Source organism: Mytilus edulis, chromosome 10 (genome assembly GCF_963676685.1).
Source record: "Mytilus edulis chromosome 10, xbMytEdul2.2, whole genome shotgun sequence".
In the NCBI taxonomy this organism is placed as follows: domain Eukaryota; kingdom Metazoa; phylum Mollusca; class Bivalvia; order Mytilida; family Mytilidae; genus Mytilus; species Mytilus edulis.
Window position 1 is genome coordinate 14,583,594 of NC_092353.1, and position 20,216 is coordinate 14,603,809.

Here is a 20,216-nt window from a genome sequence, read left to right on the forward strand (position 1 = left end):
TGTATCTGACTTGCAGTTATATAAGTCAGTTACAATCACATTAGTGTTCATGATTTATAATTATATTTTACATCTTTATACTATCAATCTCTCTAATATGTAATTATGAAATATACCCAAAACAAAACAATTAGAATGTAAAATACAATAAAAACAAGAATGTGTCCAAAGTACACGAATGCCCCACTCGCACTATCATTTTCCATGTTCAATGGACCGTGAAAGTGGCCATGTTCAATGGACCGTGAAAGTGGATAAAAAATATAATTAGGCATTAAAATTAGAAAGATAATATCATAGGGAACATGTGTACTAAGTTTCAAGTTGATTGGACTTCAACTTCATCAAAAACTACCTTGACCAAAAACTTTAACCTGAAAAATGCACTTTCATTTTCTATGTTCAGTGGACCGTGAAATTGGGGTCAAAAGTTTAATTTGGCTTTAAAATTAGAAAGATCATATCATAAGGAACATGTGTACTAAGTTTCAAGTTGATTGGACTTCAACTTCATCAAAAACTACCTTGACCAAAAACTTTAACCTGAAGCGGGACAGACGGACGAACGAACAGACGAACGAACGGACAGACAGACAGACGGACGAACGGACGCACAGACCAGAAAACATAATGCCCCTCTACTATCGTAGGTGGGGCATAACAAGAATGTGTCCCCAGTACATGAATGCCCCACTAGCACTATCATTTTCTCTATTGGAGTAAATATTAGAAAGATCATATCATAGGGAACATGTGTACTGAGTTTGAAGTCGATTGGACTTTATCTTCATCAAAAACTACCTTGACCAAAAACTTTAACCTGAAGCGGGACAGACGGACAGACGAATGAACGAACAAACAGATGGACAAACGAATAAACGGACGCACAGACCAGAAAACAATGCCCCTCTACTATCGTAGGTGGGGCATAACAAACAATAATTTTTGTGACTGCACATCATGCTACTACTGTGAATTTCAGAACTTGTGAAATCAAGAAAAATAAACACTTAAAAGTGAAGGAATATCAAGACCATAAGTTTTTGGTTTTTTTTTAAGATATTCACAAACAGGAATTGCTCTTATAACTGCTATATCACACTTCAAAATGATTGAAAAATAAAACCAAATATTTCCTAAGATTTTTTTGTTTGATTAAATTTTGCTGCTCATTTGTATCACAGGTGTTGTCTGACAATCCAATGAAATGAAAGGTCTTTGCTGATAAACCAATGAAATGAGAGGATGACCCAATGAAATGTGGTGTTTTCTGATATACCAATGAAATGAGAGGATGAACCAATGAAATGATGTGTTTTTTTTATATACCAATGAATGAGAGGATGAACCAATGGGGTGAGAGGTGTTTTCTGATGAACCAATGAAATGAGAGAATAACTTAGTATGCTAAATCAAATGCATTCAAGTGAAAATGATAACTAAAATATGTAAAAATAAAATAAAACTGATTTTATATTAAAAACAAATCTATTTAAACAAACAAAATATAAACAGTAAAACATCACACACTGCCTTTAAAACAATGAACAAACTATAAGACTTACACAGAGTTAAATATTGGTCTTGAATGAACCATATCTAAGCATCACATCTTTAGACTTCATTTTAACAACTAGAAAGACTGACTTATCTTTTAACCTAATTTAACAGTAAAATTCGTACAGGCTGCAAAGTGCTATACAATAAATGTATTTATTCCCTTTATTCTCACTACCTTTGTGACAAAAGAAAAGTCAAGAAATTTTTTAAATTCATTAAATTGGAACATTCCTGACATGCGAAACAAGCTCATGTAGATTACAAGTTTAATTTGATGTTCCAGCTACAACATTTATAAACAATCTGGTTGGATTTCATTAGTTGGAATGAAATATACATGTAGCCTCTGTCTACACCCATGCATACTTTCTATAATCACAAAGATATATCACAGTTTAACAAATGCAGAAAGCATGAACTTGTCAAATTTTGTACTATTTACAACCCACATGTATTTATACAATTTAAATTTTACCACATTTATAATATGTTGGTCAAAAGAAATAAAATAAAAAGTATTATTTTCATGATTTGTTTATAAACTTATACTTCGAGTCATTGTACTTCTCTTTAGGTACTGTGGATTCAGAAATTATTGCATGCATTTATTATTCCAATTTTATCATTTAAGGTGAAAATGCGATTTTAATTTTAGCAATATTGAGAAAAGTCCTGTTTAATTCATAAAAAAAAGTCAAAATGGGAGTAAATTATTGCGATTATAACCCAATTGCATTTTTCGCAATAATAAAAACATTGCAATAAATTCTGAATTTACACTTCACAGATTTTACTGATAATAACTATCGTGAAATTTATAATCATACAGACTATGGAATGTGAATGGATATTTCTATTATTCTGAACAACACACATGTATAGTTTTTTAAATAACATATTGCTTGCTTTTGTCTATTCATTTTGGATTATGACCACAATTATAAAAATTTTAGCATTTTACACAGTTCTTTTGGTCTTAATTTTATAAACCAAAATAGTTTGCAAGGTGGTTTACTACAAACAAAAAATATGAACAATCTTCATATATGTGTCTCTAAAACAAATGTTGATGTACACTACAAAACACACAAAACACAAAATTATACTCTCAAATGGCACATCACTCAACTCAAAACACAGCTATGTTGACAGTTTTAGGAGACTCAGTCTGAAAATAATGGATCTGTGCTCTCCATAACTGTATGTAACTGTTCATCATAAAGATTTCTGGCATAATTTATCTGCTGGGAAGCCTAAAACATAAAAAACAATGAATAAATTAGTGCCAAGTTATAAGTGATAGATTATCACCTTCTAAATTATTATTGATTTATAGGCCCTTGAACGGGAATTTTGTCCAGACAATTTGTTTCATCCCAGAATTATAACTTTTAGAAGTTTTTAATTCAACAAATTTTCATCTAAATTATCTAAACTTAGATCACACTAGCTTTTTCTGATGACTTTTCTTCCAAATCTGACAGGAAAAAACTTAATTATTAGTATTTCTTTTTTAAAGGTATCCAAACTTTATACAGACATTATAGGGATCTCTGTGGACAAGTTGTCTAAGTATTGTACTATTGTAATCACTAGCCAGTCAACACTAAGGTTGTGAGTTTGAAGCCCGCTCGTGCAGTTACACTCAACTTCAGTCTTAATTGACTATGCTTTTCAGTTTTCCTATCGAAGGTCATGGTTTTCTCCAGACACTCAGGCTTCCTCCATCAACTAAAACTGGTGAAATGTAATAACCCAGAAGCAGAGCTTAAAAGTGGCATTATAAACACATAAAATCAAATAACAGGCATTATCAACTATCATGACTACAAATCATTATATATAACAGTACTTACCCTTTGTGCCACATATTGTTTATCACACAGAACTTGTATAGATCTTTCTTTATTTGACAAAACCAGTTCAATGTAATGTCTGTTTTCTACAAGAAGAGAAGATAACTATTATACAATCACCTTTAAGATAGTAAAAATGTAAAGGTAGATGATATTTAATAAGAAACAAGTTTTTCAGAATTAAGGAAATCTTGTTTCTGATTTATTTGCCCTTTCATTCGTAGTTTGCAAAATGTAAAGAAAAGTAACAGTCCTTGATTTTCATTTTCCTTCCACTTACTCCCAGACAAAAATGGATCAAAGAAACTTTTCAAGCATGTCCTTTCCGATTATTCCATTTGTGTTATTTGAGAGAAAAAATATAAAGGCATCTGGATATTGTTTTTTTTTCAGCAACAGACTTTTAAGTTATAGACAAGACTTCTGTTTAGGACTGTGTACTTGGGGACAGGACCATTTTTTTTTGTTTATGACCTTTTTTAACAATCAAAACGTTTTGGTGTAAACTTTTGAAAATATTATTCAGAATGCCCTGGACTCTGAAATGGTAAATTGGGAAGAAAAAATACCCACAGAAAAACCAATTGAGATTGTGAGGGAACATTTCCTACTTTTAACCACAAAAAAATATTGTAATCTCTTGTTAAACTTACTTGACTGAACTGTATGGCAGTGTTTAAGTTTGCTGTACGGTGCCTGGAAGATAATGTTATCCTCTGAAGCTGATCCTGGGCGTAGGAAGTACACTTGGTGATTAGTAATTAAGGCCAGACAACCATCATCCCTACCAGATCTTAACTGTTCCATAGCTATAAATCTGAAATAAATAACGTCATATGTTAAAATAAAAAAAGAAAAGATTTTGTGTTCTTGACAAGAGATAGATTTTTTTTTATATCTTCCTCTTACCCACAATTGCTAACAAAAACTCTGATTAATATATGGGGTAACATAACACAAAATAAAAGAACAGGATTCCAATCTTTCGTGTTTCACATATTTTATCTGTCAAAGAGGCCTAGGGCAATAACTAAAACAAAATCTTTTAATTTTTTTAATAAATATTTTCAAGAAATGTAGGTACAAGATCAATGACTGTTATTTTCTATATATTTCTATTATCAAAGGAGATATCTCAAGTAAAATAGTTAGTTGGCACTACTCAAATACCTTATTGATAAAATAACCTTCATAAATATTGGACAAGAAAAACAGGCGTGAAAATGCTTACAATGCAATGTTCCCTTTATATACATTTCAAAGAGTCATAACACCTTTAAAATCAATAGATCAGTGCTGATTTACATTTTCACTGTTTACAATACATACATGTCATTGACCTTCTTCTTTGCTAATTTATATAGAAGTCTCTGTTGATCAGCTTGTCGTTTGGAATATGAAGGTAAAAGTCCACCTGGACCATGACAACATCTGGTTTCTCTAACTTTAGCAGGACAATATTTACTCTGACTGGTATCCTTTATAGCATTTGCTGCCCCTGAAGCCAGGTCTAAAACACCTGTAGCTATTTTTGGTATAGCACCTGCAAATCCTGCTGCTGCCCCAGTGATGGCACCCTGTAAAAATATTGTTCCCATGAGCAAATCCATTTGGATTTGATTGGATGATGAATAAAAACTTTCAAAGAAACTTGCAGGAAGTTACAAAATGTAAAAAGTTGATATATGAGCTGTGTCAGAAATCGAACTTATGCAAGTGGGAGTATACATGTAAATGGTCTAGACTTTGATTGATTTTGGAACATTCAAAAACGAAATTTTTTGCAGGGTTCTTAAAACAATTCAATTTCCAAACAGTTACAGACATTCTGTAGAGATTTTACAAACAGAAATAGATTAGCAGATGAATTGATATTTATTTGCATATTAAAGGTCAATCTCTATCCAACGCAGCTCATATGAACAAGGCTGTGAGTTAATGAATATAACCCATACTTGCCTTATAAACAAGTTGAACTTCCAAATTTGAATATTTAGAGGTTATCTATTTGACTAATCATCAATAAGAGAGTACAATGAAACATAATCTGGTGTGGGCCATAATCTTACATTATTGTTATCCTAATTTAAAATCTAGTATTGTTCTGAATCCTGTCTGATTATCTTACCCCTATTCCTTCTTCTTGTGCCCCTCTGAAAGTCTGTTTTGGTATACTGTGATTATCTTACCCCTATCCCTTCTTCTTGCGCCCTCTGAAAGTCTGTTTTGGTATACTATGTTTATCTTACCCCTATCCCTTCTTCTTGCGCCCCTCTGAAAGTCTGTTTTGGTATACTATGATTATCTTACCCCTATCCCTTCTTCTTGCGCCCCTCTGAAAGTCTGTTTTGGTATACTATGATTGTCTTACCCCTATCCCTTCTTCTTGCGCCCCTCTGAAAGTCTGTTTTGGTATACTATGATTATCTTACCCCTATCCCTTCTTCTTGAGCCCCTCTGAAAGTCTGTTTTGGTATACTATGATTATCTTACCCCTATCCCTTCTTCTTGCGCCCCTCTGAAAGTCTGTTTTGGTATACTTGCTATTCCACCAACAATACCATAACCAAAGCCCCATATTCCAGCCATCAGTTGTCCCCCTCGACTGGTAGCACCATAACTTTTGATCTGTTCCCTTTGCTCATTGTGACTATTGTCAAAGTTCAATACACCTATGTTATTTGATAGAGTTCCTGTAACCTTGGCAGCTGTATTAGATACACCATGTGTAACATTTTTCACTAATCCACCCAGATTACCATCTTTAATCAGTCCAGATATACCTTCTGCTACATCATTGAACAGACCAAGTGGATTCCCTAGAAAATCTACTGATCCCAATAACTTAGCTGCCTGGCTCTTTAATTCCTGTAATTAAATAGCTACTGTAAAGGTATTTACTCAAATGAAGTACAAGGAATTTGATTTTTTTCTTCCTTATTTTTAAATTTAACCAAATTGCAATTAAGTCATTTCATTAAAATAAGTAGACTTTATTTCAATACACTATCTGTATGTTCAAGTATTTAAGATACGTTATAAACAAAAGGTTATGAGACATTCTTGGATTATGTACATAAAATGTTGGGAGCATGGCAAGCATGGCTTTGTCTTTCAATTCTTTGAAAACTGCAAAATGGTTCTGTAAATTCAGAAATTAAAGCATGCATTTATTATTGGGATTTTGTAATTTTAGACTTTAATTCGATTTATTTTTTTTGATATTGAGAAAAATCCTGTTTAATTCATATAAAAAATTTCAAAATGAAAGTTTAAATTATTGCATTTATAACCATGTCCCATTTTTCCCTGAATTTTTTCTGAATTTACAGTAATAGTGTATAGTACTTACTCCAGTGTAATGTTGAATAAATTCTCTTGTCAAGAAAGCAGATGTCTCAAAAGGATGATGTCTAACAAATGGATCTAAAAAAAAATGTAATACTATATAAGTGATTTCCAAAAACTTTGAATAATATCTTTTTCTCTAAATATGTATCTCAAAATAATACATTAGATTGCATGAATTAATTGTAAGCAATAAACCATCTTAGTAAATATTATAACATTCAATTGATGTTGTTTTTGATGTTTTTAATGCAAGATAGCAGAAATCATGTTATTGCACTCCCCATGACATTCACAAAGATGGCTCTTCTTGTTTCTATGTTTTTATTCCTATCTTGACCAATCAAGGCAAAAGTCTTCAGTAAATCATAGCAAAGGAAATTATTGGATATAAATGCATTTCCCTGGTCATTTTTATGTATATACATATCATGCGTTTAAAAGGGAGTCTTTATTTTGGTGGGTGTCATTTGTTGCAGTGTAACATACTTGTTTTCATTCATTAATTGTACATACATAACATTGTTAGTTTTCTTGAATTTTGAGGCCTTTTATAGCTGACTATGAAGTATGGGTTTTGCTCATGATTGAAGACCATATTGTGTGGTGACCTATAGTTGTTAATTTCTGTGTCATTTGGTCTGTTGTGGAGAGATGTCTGAATGGCACCACATTTTATTATTATATATGAAAGATTTCATGTGATTACATAACATGTGAACCTAATGGTAATACCTAATTCGACTTTAGCATCTTCAAAGCTTGCCAGTATTCCTGTAGTGATTGTAGTTCTGATAGCCCTTAGCTCTGGTGTCAGTTTACTAGTACACATACTCAGTATGGCACGATTCATATTTATCTTCAAGGTGCCAAAGTAATAACGCTTGGCTTTTATTGATGTAACAGCTGCTATTGCCCTGCAAATAATAAAGAATTAAGGGGTAAAATAAAATATAAATGCCCAACCCATGGTTAAATGAAAACAAATCTTCGGCTGCCATGAATTATTTCGATTCTAATAGGTCAAATTCAGTAATTTTGTTAACTGTGAAAGCCCCATACATATGATACTGTTTTGGCTGTTCCATTTTACCCAATTTTGATAATATTTAAAACTCTCTGTATTTACATTTGATTTTTTGCTTACTGAAACCTACTTGTGACGTCACCTTGTTTCATTGCCATGCTAAGAAAATAACATCATTTCGGGGGAATTTTCGTTTTAAGGAATTTTACCATGAAAAATAAATTGAAATGGACTGATTAGTTTATTTTGGCTGTAGAATAGAGATAAATATATTGTATCTGAATCTTGGCATATGTAAACTGGGGGTTTTGATGTCGAAAATTGAGAATATTTGGCAGTACAAATAAGTTGGTCGTATAGCGGAAGAGCCGTTCTTGTGTATTACTGGGTTTGCACTTAAGGTAGATATATTGAGATTATACTGGTTGACGATAATAGGCTGACATATTAGAATTCCTAATAATTACATTAGATGTATGTCTTTATAATACGTTATTCTGATTGGCTACACTGGAATCATGCGTTTTTCCTTTATCAACTTCATTACACAATAAAATTTATCAGTCATGATGACAGAAGGTCCCACAATAAAGTGCACAGGTAAATTAAATAAAAATTTGATAAAAAATCGGGTTTTCATGATCCTAGCTAAAAAATGTAATTATAAGTATTGAATTCTTTTTTTTGTAACTTCATAGGGTTGTGAAAGCGTTGACCGTGCGCAAATTTTTAAAATGAAGCGCTTCTGCACTTCATACAAAATGTATTTCAGTAAACGCTTATACACCCCGAATGAAGTTACAAAAAAAAGCATTCAATTCTTAATTAAATCCTCATTAAACACACAATTACATTTTACTTTTTTTTGCAATTTCTGAACCCTTAATTATTTATGCACAAATGGGTGTTTCAACAAGCAGTTAGTTATCTGAAAATGGTTGTCTTGCAGCTTTGTGTATAACCTGTACAAATGTATTAGGTTTAATCATCTATTTAGTAAATACCACTGATGCCATAAGCTGATATGTTATTATAAAATTAACCACCAGTTGGATAGCCTAATGCAACAATTTTGCAGAAGAAATCACTGATTAGAACATACTTAGTGCATTCTTTTATAAATACCATAGATACTTTTGTTAATGACTTTCTAATTCATCTAGCTCTGTGAACTGAACAGCTTTTTATCAGTTAGAAACATATAGTTACATATAGGTAAATTGTTTGTGCTTATTTTTATACTTATTAGGGGTTTATTTTAACAATTTTTTTTATACTTAACTTCAAATTTTGATGAAGATTCATAAAGTATTTAGACTGTTTATGCATTGCAGTATCCCAGCTGAAGCATGCCTCTGTGTTTGGGATTTTCTAGCTGTATTGAAGATCCATTTGCAGCCTTCAGCTGTTTTCTTTGGTCGGGTTGTTGTCTCTTTGACACATTCCATTTCTATTCATAATTTTATTTAACCATAAACAAGTACAATTCAAATTTACTCATTGACAGAGACAAAACTAGAACCCGTCGTGTTATTTCTTTGTTCAGTCCGGTAACGATGGAAGGTTTTTATGACTGAGGAAGAATATCAGATATGATTTCTGACATTTTTGTCATAATGGCCAATCAGCTCATGATGGCGACCATAAAATTTCTTGAGTGATGACCTTGGGCTATAATTAGCTATCAAGTTCTGACCATAGGGGTTCCAAATAACTTACTGTTTGGTATCATAATCAGTCTCATCAAGACTTTCATCTAATGAATCATCTTGACCAAAGCCAGCAAACTGGACCAGTTTCCATAGTAATCTCTCTTCTATGTCAATCTTCATCTTTTTCATTGATATTATTAAATGCTAAAAACAAATGAAAATAAATTGGTTCATCAAAAATAAAAGTTAAAATATTTAAATAATTCATCAAATGAAAAGTTTATGGAATCAAGTTGCCAGGTTTTCATGTCCCCTTTTATTTACTATTATCCAAAAGTAAAAATGAACTTAACAGATTTCTAATGAAGCCTTACTTGCATTAACAAATAAATATTTTTTACAAATCCTTTTTGAATAAGTGTCACTTGAGCTTACAACTATATTTTTTTGTGAACTCAGATTTAATTACATTCCATATGGTGGGTAGAAATGTGAGTAGGAACATTGAAAATAAAAAAATTTTCTTCTAATTTTGGTCTTCCTGCACGATCGGCTTCATTTTCAATTAGCTAAATTAATTCAATTGTTATATTCTTGCAGGAAAATTAAAGTTATTTAAGATTTGAAAACAGATTCCTTTTTTTTTTACAGTAAAAAGAAAAAAGTGTAGTGGTGTATTCTTTTATTTTTCAGTATAGTTTAAACTGCTTTTTAAAGTTACCTTGTAAATTTCAGCATTCCACTTGGTATTGGGTATTTTATGAGCCACTATGTGTAATGCTGGTGTATTGTCAGGAACTTCTTTCTTTGAACCACGAGATACAAACAACATAACAGGTCTCTGTGCGTCTAACAACTGATTGTCTACCTGCAGTCAAAACATTCACACAATGAAAAAAAAAATATATATGTCACTGTCGTATTTATGTGTATTATTAAATGTTTGATTGGTTATTCATCAGTTCATTTATTTCATTCATTCATTTCATTTTCTGTTTGATCATACTCATTATGATGTTTGACTGAGACTTACGACATTTCTAATATACATCACTGCACAATTTCATATACACGTCACTACACACCTGAACGATTTAAATAGAATAAAATATCATTGAACAAGCGCAGGAAAATATATGTACATCTTATTTATATATAGAGATTTAGTATTTCATTAACTGAATAACCACCTTTCAATGCAGAGGCTTAAATTCTAAAGAAATATTTACAGGTTATTCAATTTTGTTATTTGAAACATGTTATTTACAGTTTCTCGATAGAGTTTCATTTATTAAAAGTTATATGGAAATATTATGATAATTTTATCATAATCAACAATACTGCTTTTCCATACTTTTTACATAGTTTTATAGTTAAGTTCAAAATTACTGAATTACAGCTATAAATTGTTTTATTGGAGATATTAATTCATGGCGTAATTATAGTGCTTTGTTGAATTTATATTGACAGTCAATATTAAAAATCTCACTAAATAACATCTGGAAATTAACTATGATTGAGAGTGATAATTCTTTGAAGCAACTGTCATACAAGTGAGAGGTTAAGCTAGCTATAAAACTAGATTCAATACACCATTTTCTACATAAAAAAAATGCCTGTACCAAGTCAGAAATATGACGTTTGTTATCGATTTGTTGGATGTGTTTGAGCTTTTGATTTTGCCATTTGATTAGGAACTTTCTGTTTTGAATTTTCCTCCGATTTCAGTATTTTTGTGATTTTTCTTCTTTCTTCAACATTATGAACCCCAAGGGTGACTGGGGTATAGAAATATGGTCGCTTGGTCTTCTTCCAACGTGGGGTGTCCGTTTGGCTGTGCGGGGTGTATCAAGTTCGCTGTCACGTCCGTTCAGAAGGGGGACGTTAAATCTGATGCCTCGTGTTAGGAGAGTGCCACACTCTTTGCACGTTTAGAACCCTTGCAACAACTCTTTTAGGGGTCCGTAGGTGGCCTGTTGGAAGGCAAAATTTGTGTCCCTATCCAATATACCCTCATTTTCCAGTGGCAGTCCAAATTTCCCCAACCATCAGCCCAGATGGCCTCTATTGGATCAACATACCTATTGTATTTATTGTGAACTTGTTCTCGTCCTGAATATGCATGAAATATTTGCCACTGGACGTTAAGCAACCAACAATCAATCAATCTTCAACATTATGAGGAAGTTATGAAAATTGATTTACATCTGATAACAAATTCTAGATAAACCTTGGAAATTAAATCAGAGGCACATGATGATATCAAAAGCATAATGATGATGGTTGGCTATTTAATGTCACATAGCAAACTAAAGGCATGTTGAGGATGAGAACATGGTAATACAATATGAAGCCTGCTTTGCACTGGATAAGCATGTTATGCCATTTTTTTAAAAAGGCTAATTTACATGTAGGCTTGTGACATGTGCTAAGGTTATCAAAAAGAAGTATCCAATGAATAATGATGATTTCATGAAGGATTGTTAGCAGTCTTCCTTCATACATACCTGAATATTAGCCACACTGATATCAACATTAGTCTTCTCTGGATCAGATATATAATCCATGGTGATGTTACTCAGTGTTATATACACTAACTCCTCTGGTAATCTGTTTATTAACGAGATTCCTAATCCTCCCTTCAGACTCATTGACAGCTAAAAAGATATGATGTAAAAACATAATATATAAGTAATATTCTGAAAAGAATTCAGATTTAATGGCACACTGATAATTAAATGTAAAATCTTAACTAACATATCAAGATTTAATTTTTTCTCTGCAATTAACATAACAGTTACTTTTCAGGCAATCTTGACAACGCCTGTTGTTGTATGGCGTAAGAGAGTGAAATAATCAGGTTTATTTCACATATGTCGATGTGAAATTATCAGTTTTTATATAACTGGGAAATCAATGTAATTCATTGCAACCAATGTAATAAACAGAGTTAACCATATTTATTTCTAAGCTTAATAGACTATACCTGTAAAATAGTTCTTTCCTGTGAAGCACTCTCGTTTTCTTTAGATCTTATAGATTTCTCTTCATAAATCTGCCAGCCACTATCCTCTTTTACAATGGGCTTTCGATACTGAAGCAAGATAATTTACTTTTTATCTATTATAACATTTTACTATTTAATGTAAGTAATATCAACTGCTTAAGTGTTTCTAATTAGATTAATTTTTAAACAACTTTTCTTGATAAATAAGTAGAAAGTCTTATAACAACAACACTTTAGTACATATTAACCATATATATTTCTCAGCTTAATAGACTTTTTAATGGTTAATTCATGTGTTTCTTTGCCTAATACATTCTCCTATTTATTTGTATTGTAGTCCTGTATTATTGTTGTCATTTTAATGTTATATTTAACAATGCCATCAAAGTGCGAGGTTTGGCATGCCACAAAACCAGGTTCAACCCACCATTTTTTTCTTTAAAAATGTCCTGTACCAAGTCAGGAAAATGGCCATTGTTATATCATAGTTCGTTTCTGTGTGTGTATTATTTTTACGTTGTGTTTCCGTTGTGTCGTTTGTTTTCTCCTATATTTGAGTGTGAATTCACATTACTATAAGACGTGTCACGGTACTTTTCTATCCCAAATTCATGTATTTGGTTTTGATGTTATGTTGGTTATTCCCATCGGATGTTGTCTAATGCTTAGTCTGTTGCTGTGTGTGTTTCATTTTAATGTTGTGTCGTTCTCCTCTAATATTTGATGCGTTTCCCTCAGTTTTAGTTTGTTACCCCAAGTTTGTTTTTTGTCCATAGATTTATGAGTTTTGAGCAGCAGTATACTACTGTTGCCTTTATTTAGGGACTGCTGCAGAAATTTATTGATCGACATGTTTCGGTGCCTAGGGCGATCAATAAATTTCTGCAGCAGTCCCTAAAGTGTTGTTGTTATAAGACTTTTTACTTGTTATGTTTTTCATCATAATGACCCTGCATACCCCCAGGTATCCACTTTATGGACTCTACCGTATTATAGACTCACCAGGCGTTGGTTCACTTTTGTTTGTAATTGATTTTCTTGATAAAGTATAAATAAATATACCTATATATAGAGAAACCTCCTTTTAAATATGAAGGCATATTCTGACTGAATACTTTTTAAAAAATAGTACATTGCATGAAATCAGCTATACTTGCTTCATATGATAAAAATTCATAAAAAATTAAAAAACTGAATTTAGATTCCCAACTATCCAAAATTCAGGGAATTATCCCAATGAAAGGTATTAACCTGAATATTCTAATTCTTTATTGTGATAATTAAACACCTAAAAACAGACATTTAAATGAGTTGAAATGGTAATGAAGCCCTTATTTACTAACTAAACAATAAAGTAGTAACTAAACAATAAAGTAGCAAAATAAAAACACTATATAAAAGAGCTACATACAGATCTCTTGCAATAAAAATCCCCTATGGATATTTTGAAAAGATGGCAGGTATGTGCATAAGCCAAAGCCTTGTGTTGAAGACCCCACTTAACCTATAATGGTTTACTTTTCAAATTGTTACTTGGATGGAGAGTTGTCTCATTGGCACTCATACCACGTCTTCTTATATCTGCTTAAGCATTTAAAATTTTGGTAAAATGAAACAAACTAATGCTCAGATGCCATTGACACATCTTATTTTCAAATATTTTAAAAAAGCAACTAAGAAACTCTTCATGAGTAAAATGTGTTGCGATGATAAAAATGTTATAATATTTGAATACAATATGAACTCAAAAATCTTATATTACAGATAAAATTTGACTAGAAATTCTATCTAAACTTATGCACTAACCTCATTCTGAATGTCAGCTATTTCTAGGACTCTGATTGGTCCATCCATCAGGACATGTACAGACAGACATCCAGATCCAGGTCTAAGTTTCTGTCTTGATATTAACATGTGATTCCCAATAACATTCCCTGGTTTGGATGGTCCTGGTCCTGAGATAGCTATAGCTCCTGAATTTAATCATACACATGTTTTATAATTACACATCTTTTTATAAGCATTGGACACAGTAGTAATGACAATGAATACACTATGCTGGTATGCATGGCAAGTTTACGTACCAGTTTCATCTGAGCTTAGGGGTAAATCTATGATGATAAATTGTAACTTATTGTCTATGGAGCTTTTTGAAATTTTATACATTGTTTTGAAAACAAGACTTTTAAGACAGACAATTAGTTGATGCCATGCTTTATTTTATAGGTCATGTCTTATGAAATCCAACTGAGTGAAAAGTTTGAGCTTTTAAGCTGTTGAACTTATTTTTCATGTGCTACTCATTTTAAATGAAATTCATGTTTGCAGCTATTTAAACATTTATGACTTCTTTACTTGGCACTTAGTCAAAAGATGATCGCAGAAAGTTTAACTACAACCATTGTGGGATATTTTTGTAACAAAATGTGTTTATAGAACAAAATCCTACGATTATTGTTGCTTGAAATTTCCAGACAGAAATACTGATACCCCAAAAGCTTCCTTCACACAAGGTATAAATATACAGATTTTTTTATATAAATAAGACCATTGGTGTTCCCATATAAATGGTTTTACACTAGTAATTTTGTGCCCTTTATAGCTTGCTTTTTGGTGTGAGCCAAGGTTCTGTGTTGAAGACTGTACTTTTACCTATTATGGTTTACTTTTATAAATTGTGACTTTGATGGAGAGTTGTCACATTGCCACTCATACCACATCTTCTTATATCTAGATGTATGTTTAATATCTTAATTACCTTCCTGTAGTATTCCACCTAGCGCTTGAACACATAAAATCCCAGATGCACAGCACAATCTTCCATCCTATAAGGGTTAAAACCATATTTATTATTGACTTTCAATGTTATAACAAAAATGTAAAGTCTAAAATGTTAAACAGAATTTTTTTAAATATATCTACTGAATATTTTTGAGATGCTATGGTTTTGACATTGAACACTTTCAATGATTGCCAGAGGATATTGATGAAAAGCAATTTCATAAAACAAAAGATATTTTATAATTCGCCATTGGTTAAAACGTGACAGACAATGAAAATTCAACCAATGACGTATTGTTAATATGATTTTGGTTATTTATGAGTAAGAACAATGAGATAAGATTCTGAAAAGGTGAATTGTGAGAAAATAACGACAGTTGAAATCATTTCATTCCTGGTGTTTTATTTTGAAAGTTGTCAATTTAGTTGATGTGACCAAAATAAAAGTTCAATTCCTTCATAATTCTGAATTTAGCTTGTTCACAAAAACAAGACAAAGTATATGTGACTGACCTTAGTAAATTCCCATTTTTGTGTAGAAGTTCTCCGGCCATCAGGTTTCCTAAGTGTCAATGGAGCACATTTTCCTGGTTGTGGTGCTATGACATTGGTATCTAGAACTAAGCTGTTCCCTGATGAAGATTTACGAGGATCTCTAGGAACACCTGATCCTTCATGTTCTAACATCCCTGTACCAGTCATTCTCCACAACTGGGACCTATTGCCTATAGCCTATGGTTAAAGAAATCAAAATAAAAAAAGAATACCGGTATGCAATTTTCAGTTCAGTTTATGCAGATAGATATCTTTGTATTCAGATTCCTATCTCTGATATTTCATGGTATCTCAGAAATATAGTGTTTTTATAATATAAACATTTCAAAGCTAGGGAAAATTGTAGTAATAGCTGAGTTCTATTTAATTCATATTTACATTTCTTGTAATTGCAAACACAAATGTAATGTAATGTTATCAGTGGATGAATGGTTAGATGATTCAAATCTAGTGGGAAGTATTAAATTTAAATCAGGAAAAAATGAAGTTGTATGTCATATGATTATGAACCTTCATTTGCACAAAAACAACAAAAAAAGCCAGATTTTTAATATGTTAATTCACAAGGTCACTTTCTGCCAAAACCTGTGTAATCCTCTCAAGACAAACCTTATAATAACTACAACATTATAGCAGAGAAGTTTCGTTAGTATTTCTATCTCTTGGAACTTCCAATATCTAGATCTGAATCTATAAATTTGTTCTTCTCCATTTTTTTCAGATCTTTGGTTTTTGGGGAAATGATGGGCTGCTTCAATTTATCAATCTGGCAGTCTCAGTTGCCCATAAGGATTTGTTATATCATATTCAATACTTACTTGATAGGGGTGTCACTGGGGTTCTGTTACCCCACTCTTTTCATATAATTTAGATTGTAAAAATGTATAACATATCATATATTACCTATGTAAAAATGTAACTTTTTCCCATATTGTTTGGGTTTCATGTGGTGTGAAATGGTTTGTAATGTAAGAGTGGATTACCAAAGTGCCAAAAGAGAAAAATTTGTTGATAAAATTACAGCTGGGGACACCATGAAAGATGACAGACTGAGAAGTTATTGGAATTTTTTTACCTAATCATACATTTCTAATAGAAATTCCGACCTATTCACATATTTTCAAGCTTGTGACCTATTCCAGCAGCAGGTCTTATCACCTTTTGTATACAGGGAGTGTACCCCATCCACACCCTCTGACTGAATAATTGAACTGATTACTCACCTTTTTCCTGAATACTATATTATGATCTTGAACAACTTCTAACACTAAATCAGAGTACATATCATCTGAACCACTACAAAATAATAAATCAGAGAACATATCATCTGAACCACTACAAAATAATAAATCAGAGAACATATCATCTGAACCACTACAAAATAATAAATCAGAGAACATATCATCTGAACCACTACAAAATAATAAATCAGAGAACATATCATCTGAACCACCCACTACAAAATAATAAATCAGAGTACATATCATCTGAACCACTACAAAATAATAAATCAGAGAACATATCATCTGAACCACTACAAAATAATAAATCAGAGAACATATCATCTGAACCACTACAAAATAATAAATCAGAGAACATATCATCTGAACCACCCACTACAAAATAATAAATCAGAGAACATATCATCTGAACCACTACAAAATAATAAATCAGAGTACATATCATCTGAACCACTACAAAATAATTTAACCAATTTGATATCTTTGACCATTTTTCATTATGAATCAGATCTATATGCATTCAAGACTTCCAATATCTTGTGTGACTTCATAAAATTTTATAAATTAGTATTAAAATCAAACATGAAAATCCTGTAAAAGTTGACTCATGCACAACTTCAATTTAGGTTGTGTTAGCAATGGATCTTTGCACACTTTAAAATAAACTGCTATGCAGGTTATTCAGTTTGCACCACATTTTTGATGTTATTACTTCATTTAGAGAAAAATATTACAGTCATTCCTTAATTAAACTAATTAAATTATATCAGAAATACAACAGAGTGTTTACAAACCTGCCAAATGTTGAAGTAGCCTCTAAATAAATAAAGTTTTCATAACAGAGTTGTTCCCCTTCCTCTAACTTGTCCAGATTGTAAGTGACTTTAGATCCTCCCTGTACATATAATGTCATTAACGGCTCCTCAATTGGTTCATCCCATGTATATGGCACTGAAAAAGAATAATCACTGTTAATTATCATACTGCTAGTTCAATTTCCGTCACAAACTATTGTGGGTTTATTAAAAGTATTAATCCTGGGATAGCCACTTTCCTAGATTCCATGGGAACAGGAAAAACACAGATCTAAATGTATAATAAAGTTCAAATGTTGTATAGGCTTGAATGTAAGACAAGAACTGTACTGTATATTATTTCTTAAGATTTAGGAGTCCAATAGGCAAAAGTTTGTATAATTTTACTATTTGACTGCATTCCTAGTAATTTCATGGCTAACAGCAAAGTTTAACTGAAGTACACAGAATCGAACCAGATTTCATTTTTAGGTCAATATTGCTTTATATTGAACTATCTTTTTAACAAAAATTTACTCTTGCTAGCTAACAGTAGTAAAATTTTTCTCTTTTCCCACAACATGATGGTTTGCAAGCTTAATATCTAATTTTGTATGCTATAATTCATCAGATCATAGATGAATAGTTCCTCACTTTGAATACTTTGAAATAATATTCCTTCCCATTATGTTTTATTGTCACAATTCCTTTGAATTTCAGAATATTTCAGACATCAACAACTAAGCTTCCTTACATGATACATGGTACCCAGGAACAGCACATATGAATGGCGTAACCATCTGTTGAGACCATAACAGAATTTCACTGAACAACCCATTTTTGTGATTTCAAAATGCCTACTTTGGTCTGAGCCTCTCATGTATGTGTGGTTTCAGCCCTTAGAAAAACTGGAAGTGAATATTGTATTCAATCATTTATAAATTCTTTTTACCTAAACAAACAAATGTTTTTTACATCATAATAAGCAAGCTTTAAATAACTTACCTGAACATTTGGGCTTGATGGCAGCTTTTTGATATGGTTTAGATAATCCACTCTGGTTATAGTAAACTGGTACCTGTAAAAATTGATAAGACCAGTTGTTAATGCAGGTTTGCTTCAAAGAAAAGACTGCTCTTGACTTTTTTTTTTTTCAAATAAAATTATTTTAACATTTGGGTGCACATTCTTTCTTATCAACACATTTGTCGCTTGGAAATACAAAAATATTGATTACTTTTTTATCACCTGTGCTTTAAAAGGTTATACTACATTAATAAATCTATCACAAAAGTATTAAGATTTTTGCATTGATTGTTTTCTCAATCTCATTAGTTATTCTCTAAAGACTTAGATACATATTTAGACATTTTTTTTTATTCATATGGATAAGAAGATGTTGTATGTGTGCCAATGCGATAACTCACTCACAAAGTACAGTCTTCAACATGGAGCCTTGAATCACATCTAAACAACAACAAAAAAAGGGCCCAAAAATACATGTGTAAAACAATTCAAATAGGAAAACCAGCAGTCCAATTTTTAAATCAAAGTGCTTGTAAGCACTGAACGGTAAAGAATTTAAGATTGCTTCAATTTATCAGTGGGAAGTAAAATAACTTATTGCATTGGTTGTAGTTGATTTAACAGCAATTCTAGACAAAGGAAGATAACTCCAAATTTTTAAAGATGATGTTAACAATGACATCGTTTTATTCTTAGAACAGATATTAGATTTCTGCACTTTGCAAAAGTTATGTAATTTTCTTGACAAGTGTAACTTAATATCTGAGCATATATTACATCCATAAATTTCTTGAAATGTTCATGGATAGGATGTATAGAATGTTTTGATCAGTGATAAGCCTTGGAACATTTGGATATCAAGTCTGTCCCATAAGGTTTTGATTGCAATTCATGCAATCTTTACCCCCCTCCCCCCCCCAAAAAAAATAAAATAAAATTAGAAACACTTATGAACCACACCAATGAGGTATATGCATCTGACTTAAACTAACTTTCCTAAAAGGGGGAGGTGATTTTCTAATATATTTACCTCAGAATGATTGTCAATCCTGAATGGTGGAGGAAACTCTTCAGCATCAACAAATATTATGTGAAAAGTTGGACCTTCCAAAACTATTTCTACTTTCAACAGGTTGGAATTGCCAAGTTTGTCCCTAAAATATAATCACACACTTGAAAATAATTGACAATCCATCATAATTAAATAATATTATATTGAACAAAAGTCAAATTATCCTAAACTTAAAAGTAATAGATAATCATATAGGATACAATTGAAAGCAGTCATATGTTACATATTCCCTCTGCTTCATGCATATTTTACTATGACAATTTTACTCTTTTCAATAAATAGATCAAAGAAACCTAA

General features: G+C 31.7%; 1 protein-coding gene across 1 annotated transcript in view; it reads right to left on the reverse strand.

Moving 5' to 3' along the window:
• Positions 1-1,040: 1,040 nt before the first annotated feature.
• LOC139493487 (intermembrane lipid transfer protein VPS13D-like) overlaps positions 1,041-20,216 on the reverse strand; it is a 79,324-nt gene continuing 60,148 nt past the window's right edge. The window contains exons 59-76 of the mRNA XM_071281916.1: positions 19,878-20,001; positions 18,827-18,899; positions 17,822-17,978; positions 17,010-17,082; positions 15,745-15,963; positions 15,209-15,275; positions 14,257-14,423; positions 12,430-12,537; positions 11,951-12,100; positions 10,165-10,311; positions 9,511-9,647; positions 7,500-7,681; positions 6,769-6,842; positions 5,910-6,284; positions 4,746-4,993; positions 4,070-4,233; positions 3,417-3,502; positions 1,041-2,813 (exon numbers count right to left, since the gene is read on the reverse strand). Of these exons, the coding sequence (XP_071138017.1) occupies positions 2,724-2,813; positions 3,417-3,502; positions 4,070-4,233; positions 4,746-4,993; positions 5,910-6,284; positions 6,769-6,842; positions 7,500-7,681; positions 9,511-9,647; positions 10,165-10,311; positions 11,951-12,100; positions 12,430-12,537; positions 14,257-14,423; positions 15,209-15,275; positions 15,745-15,963; positions 17,010-17,082; positions 17,822-17,978; positions 18,827-18,899; positions 19,878-20,001 (2,641 nt within the window). The 3' untranslated portion in view covers positions 1,041-2,723. The remainder of the gene's footprint in view (positions 2,814-3,416; positions 3,503-4,069; positions 4,234-4,745; positions 4,994-5,909; positions 6,285-6,768; positions 6,843-7,499; positions 7,682-9,510; positions 9,648-10,164; positions 10,312-11,950; positions 12,101-12,429; positions 12,538-14,256; positions 14,424-15,208; positions 15,276-15,744; positions 15,964-17,009; positions 17,083-17,821; positions 17,979-18,826; positions 18,900-19,877; positions 20,002-20,216) is intronic.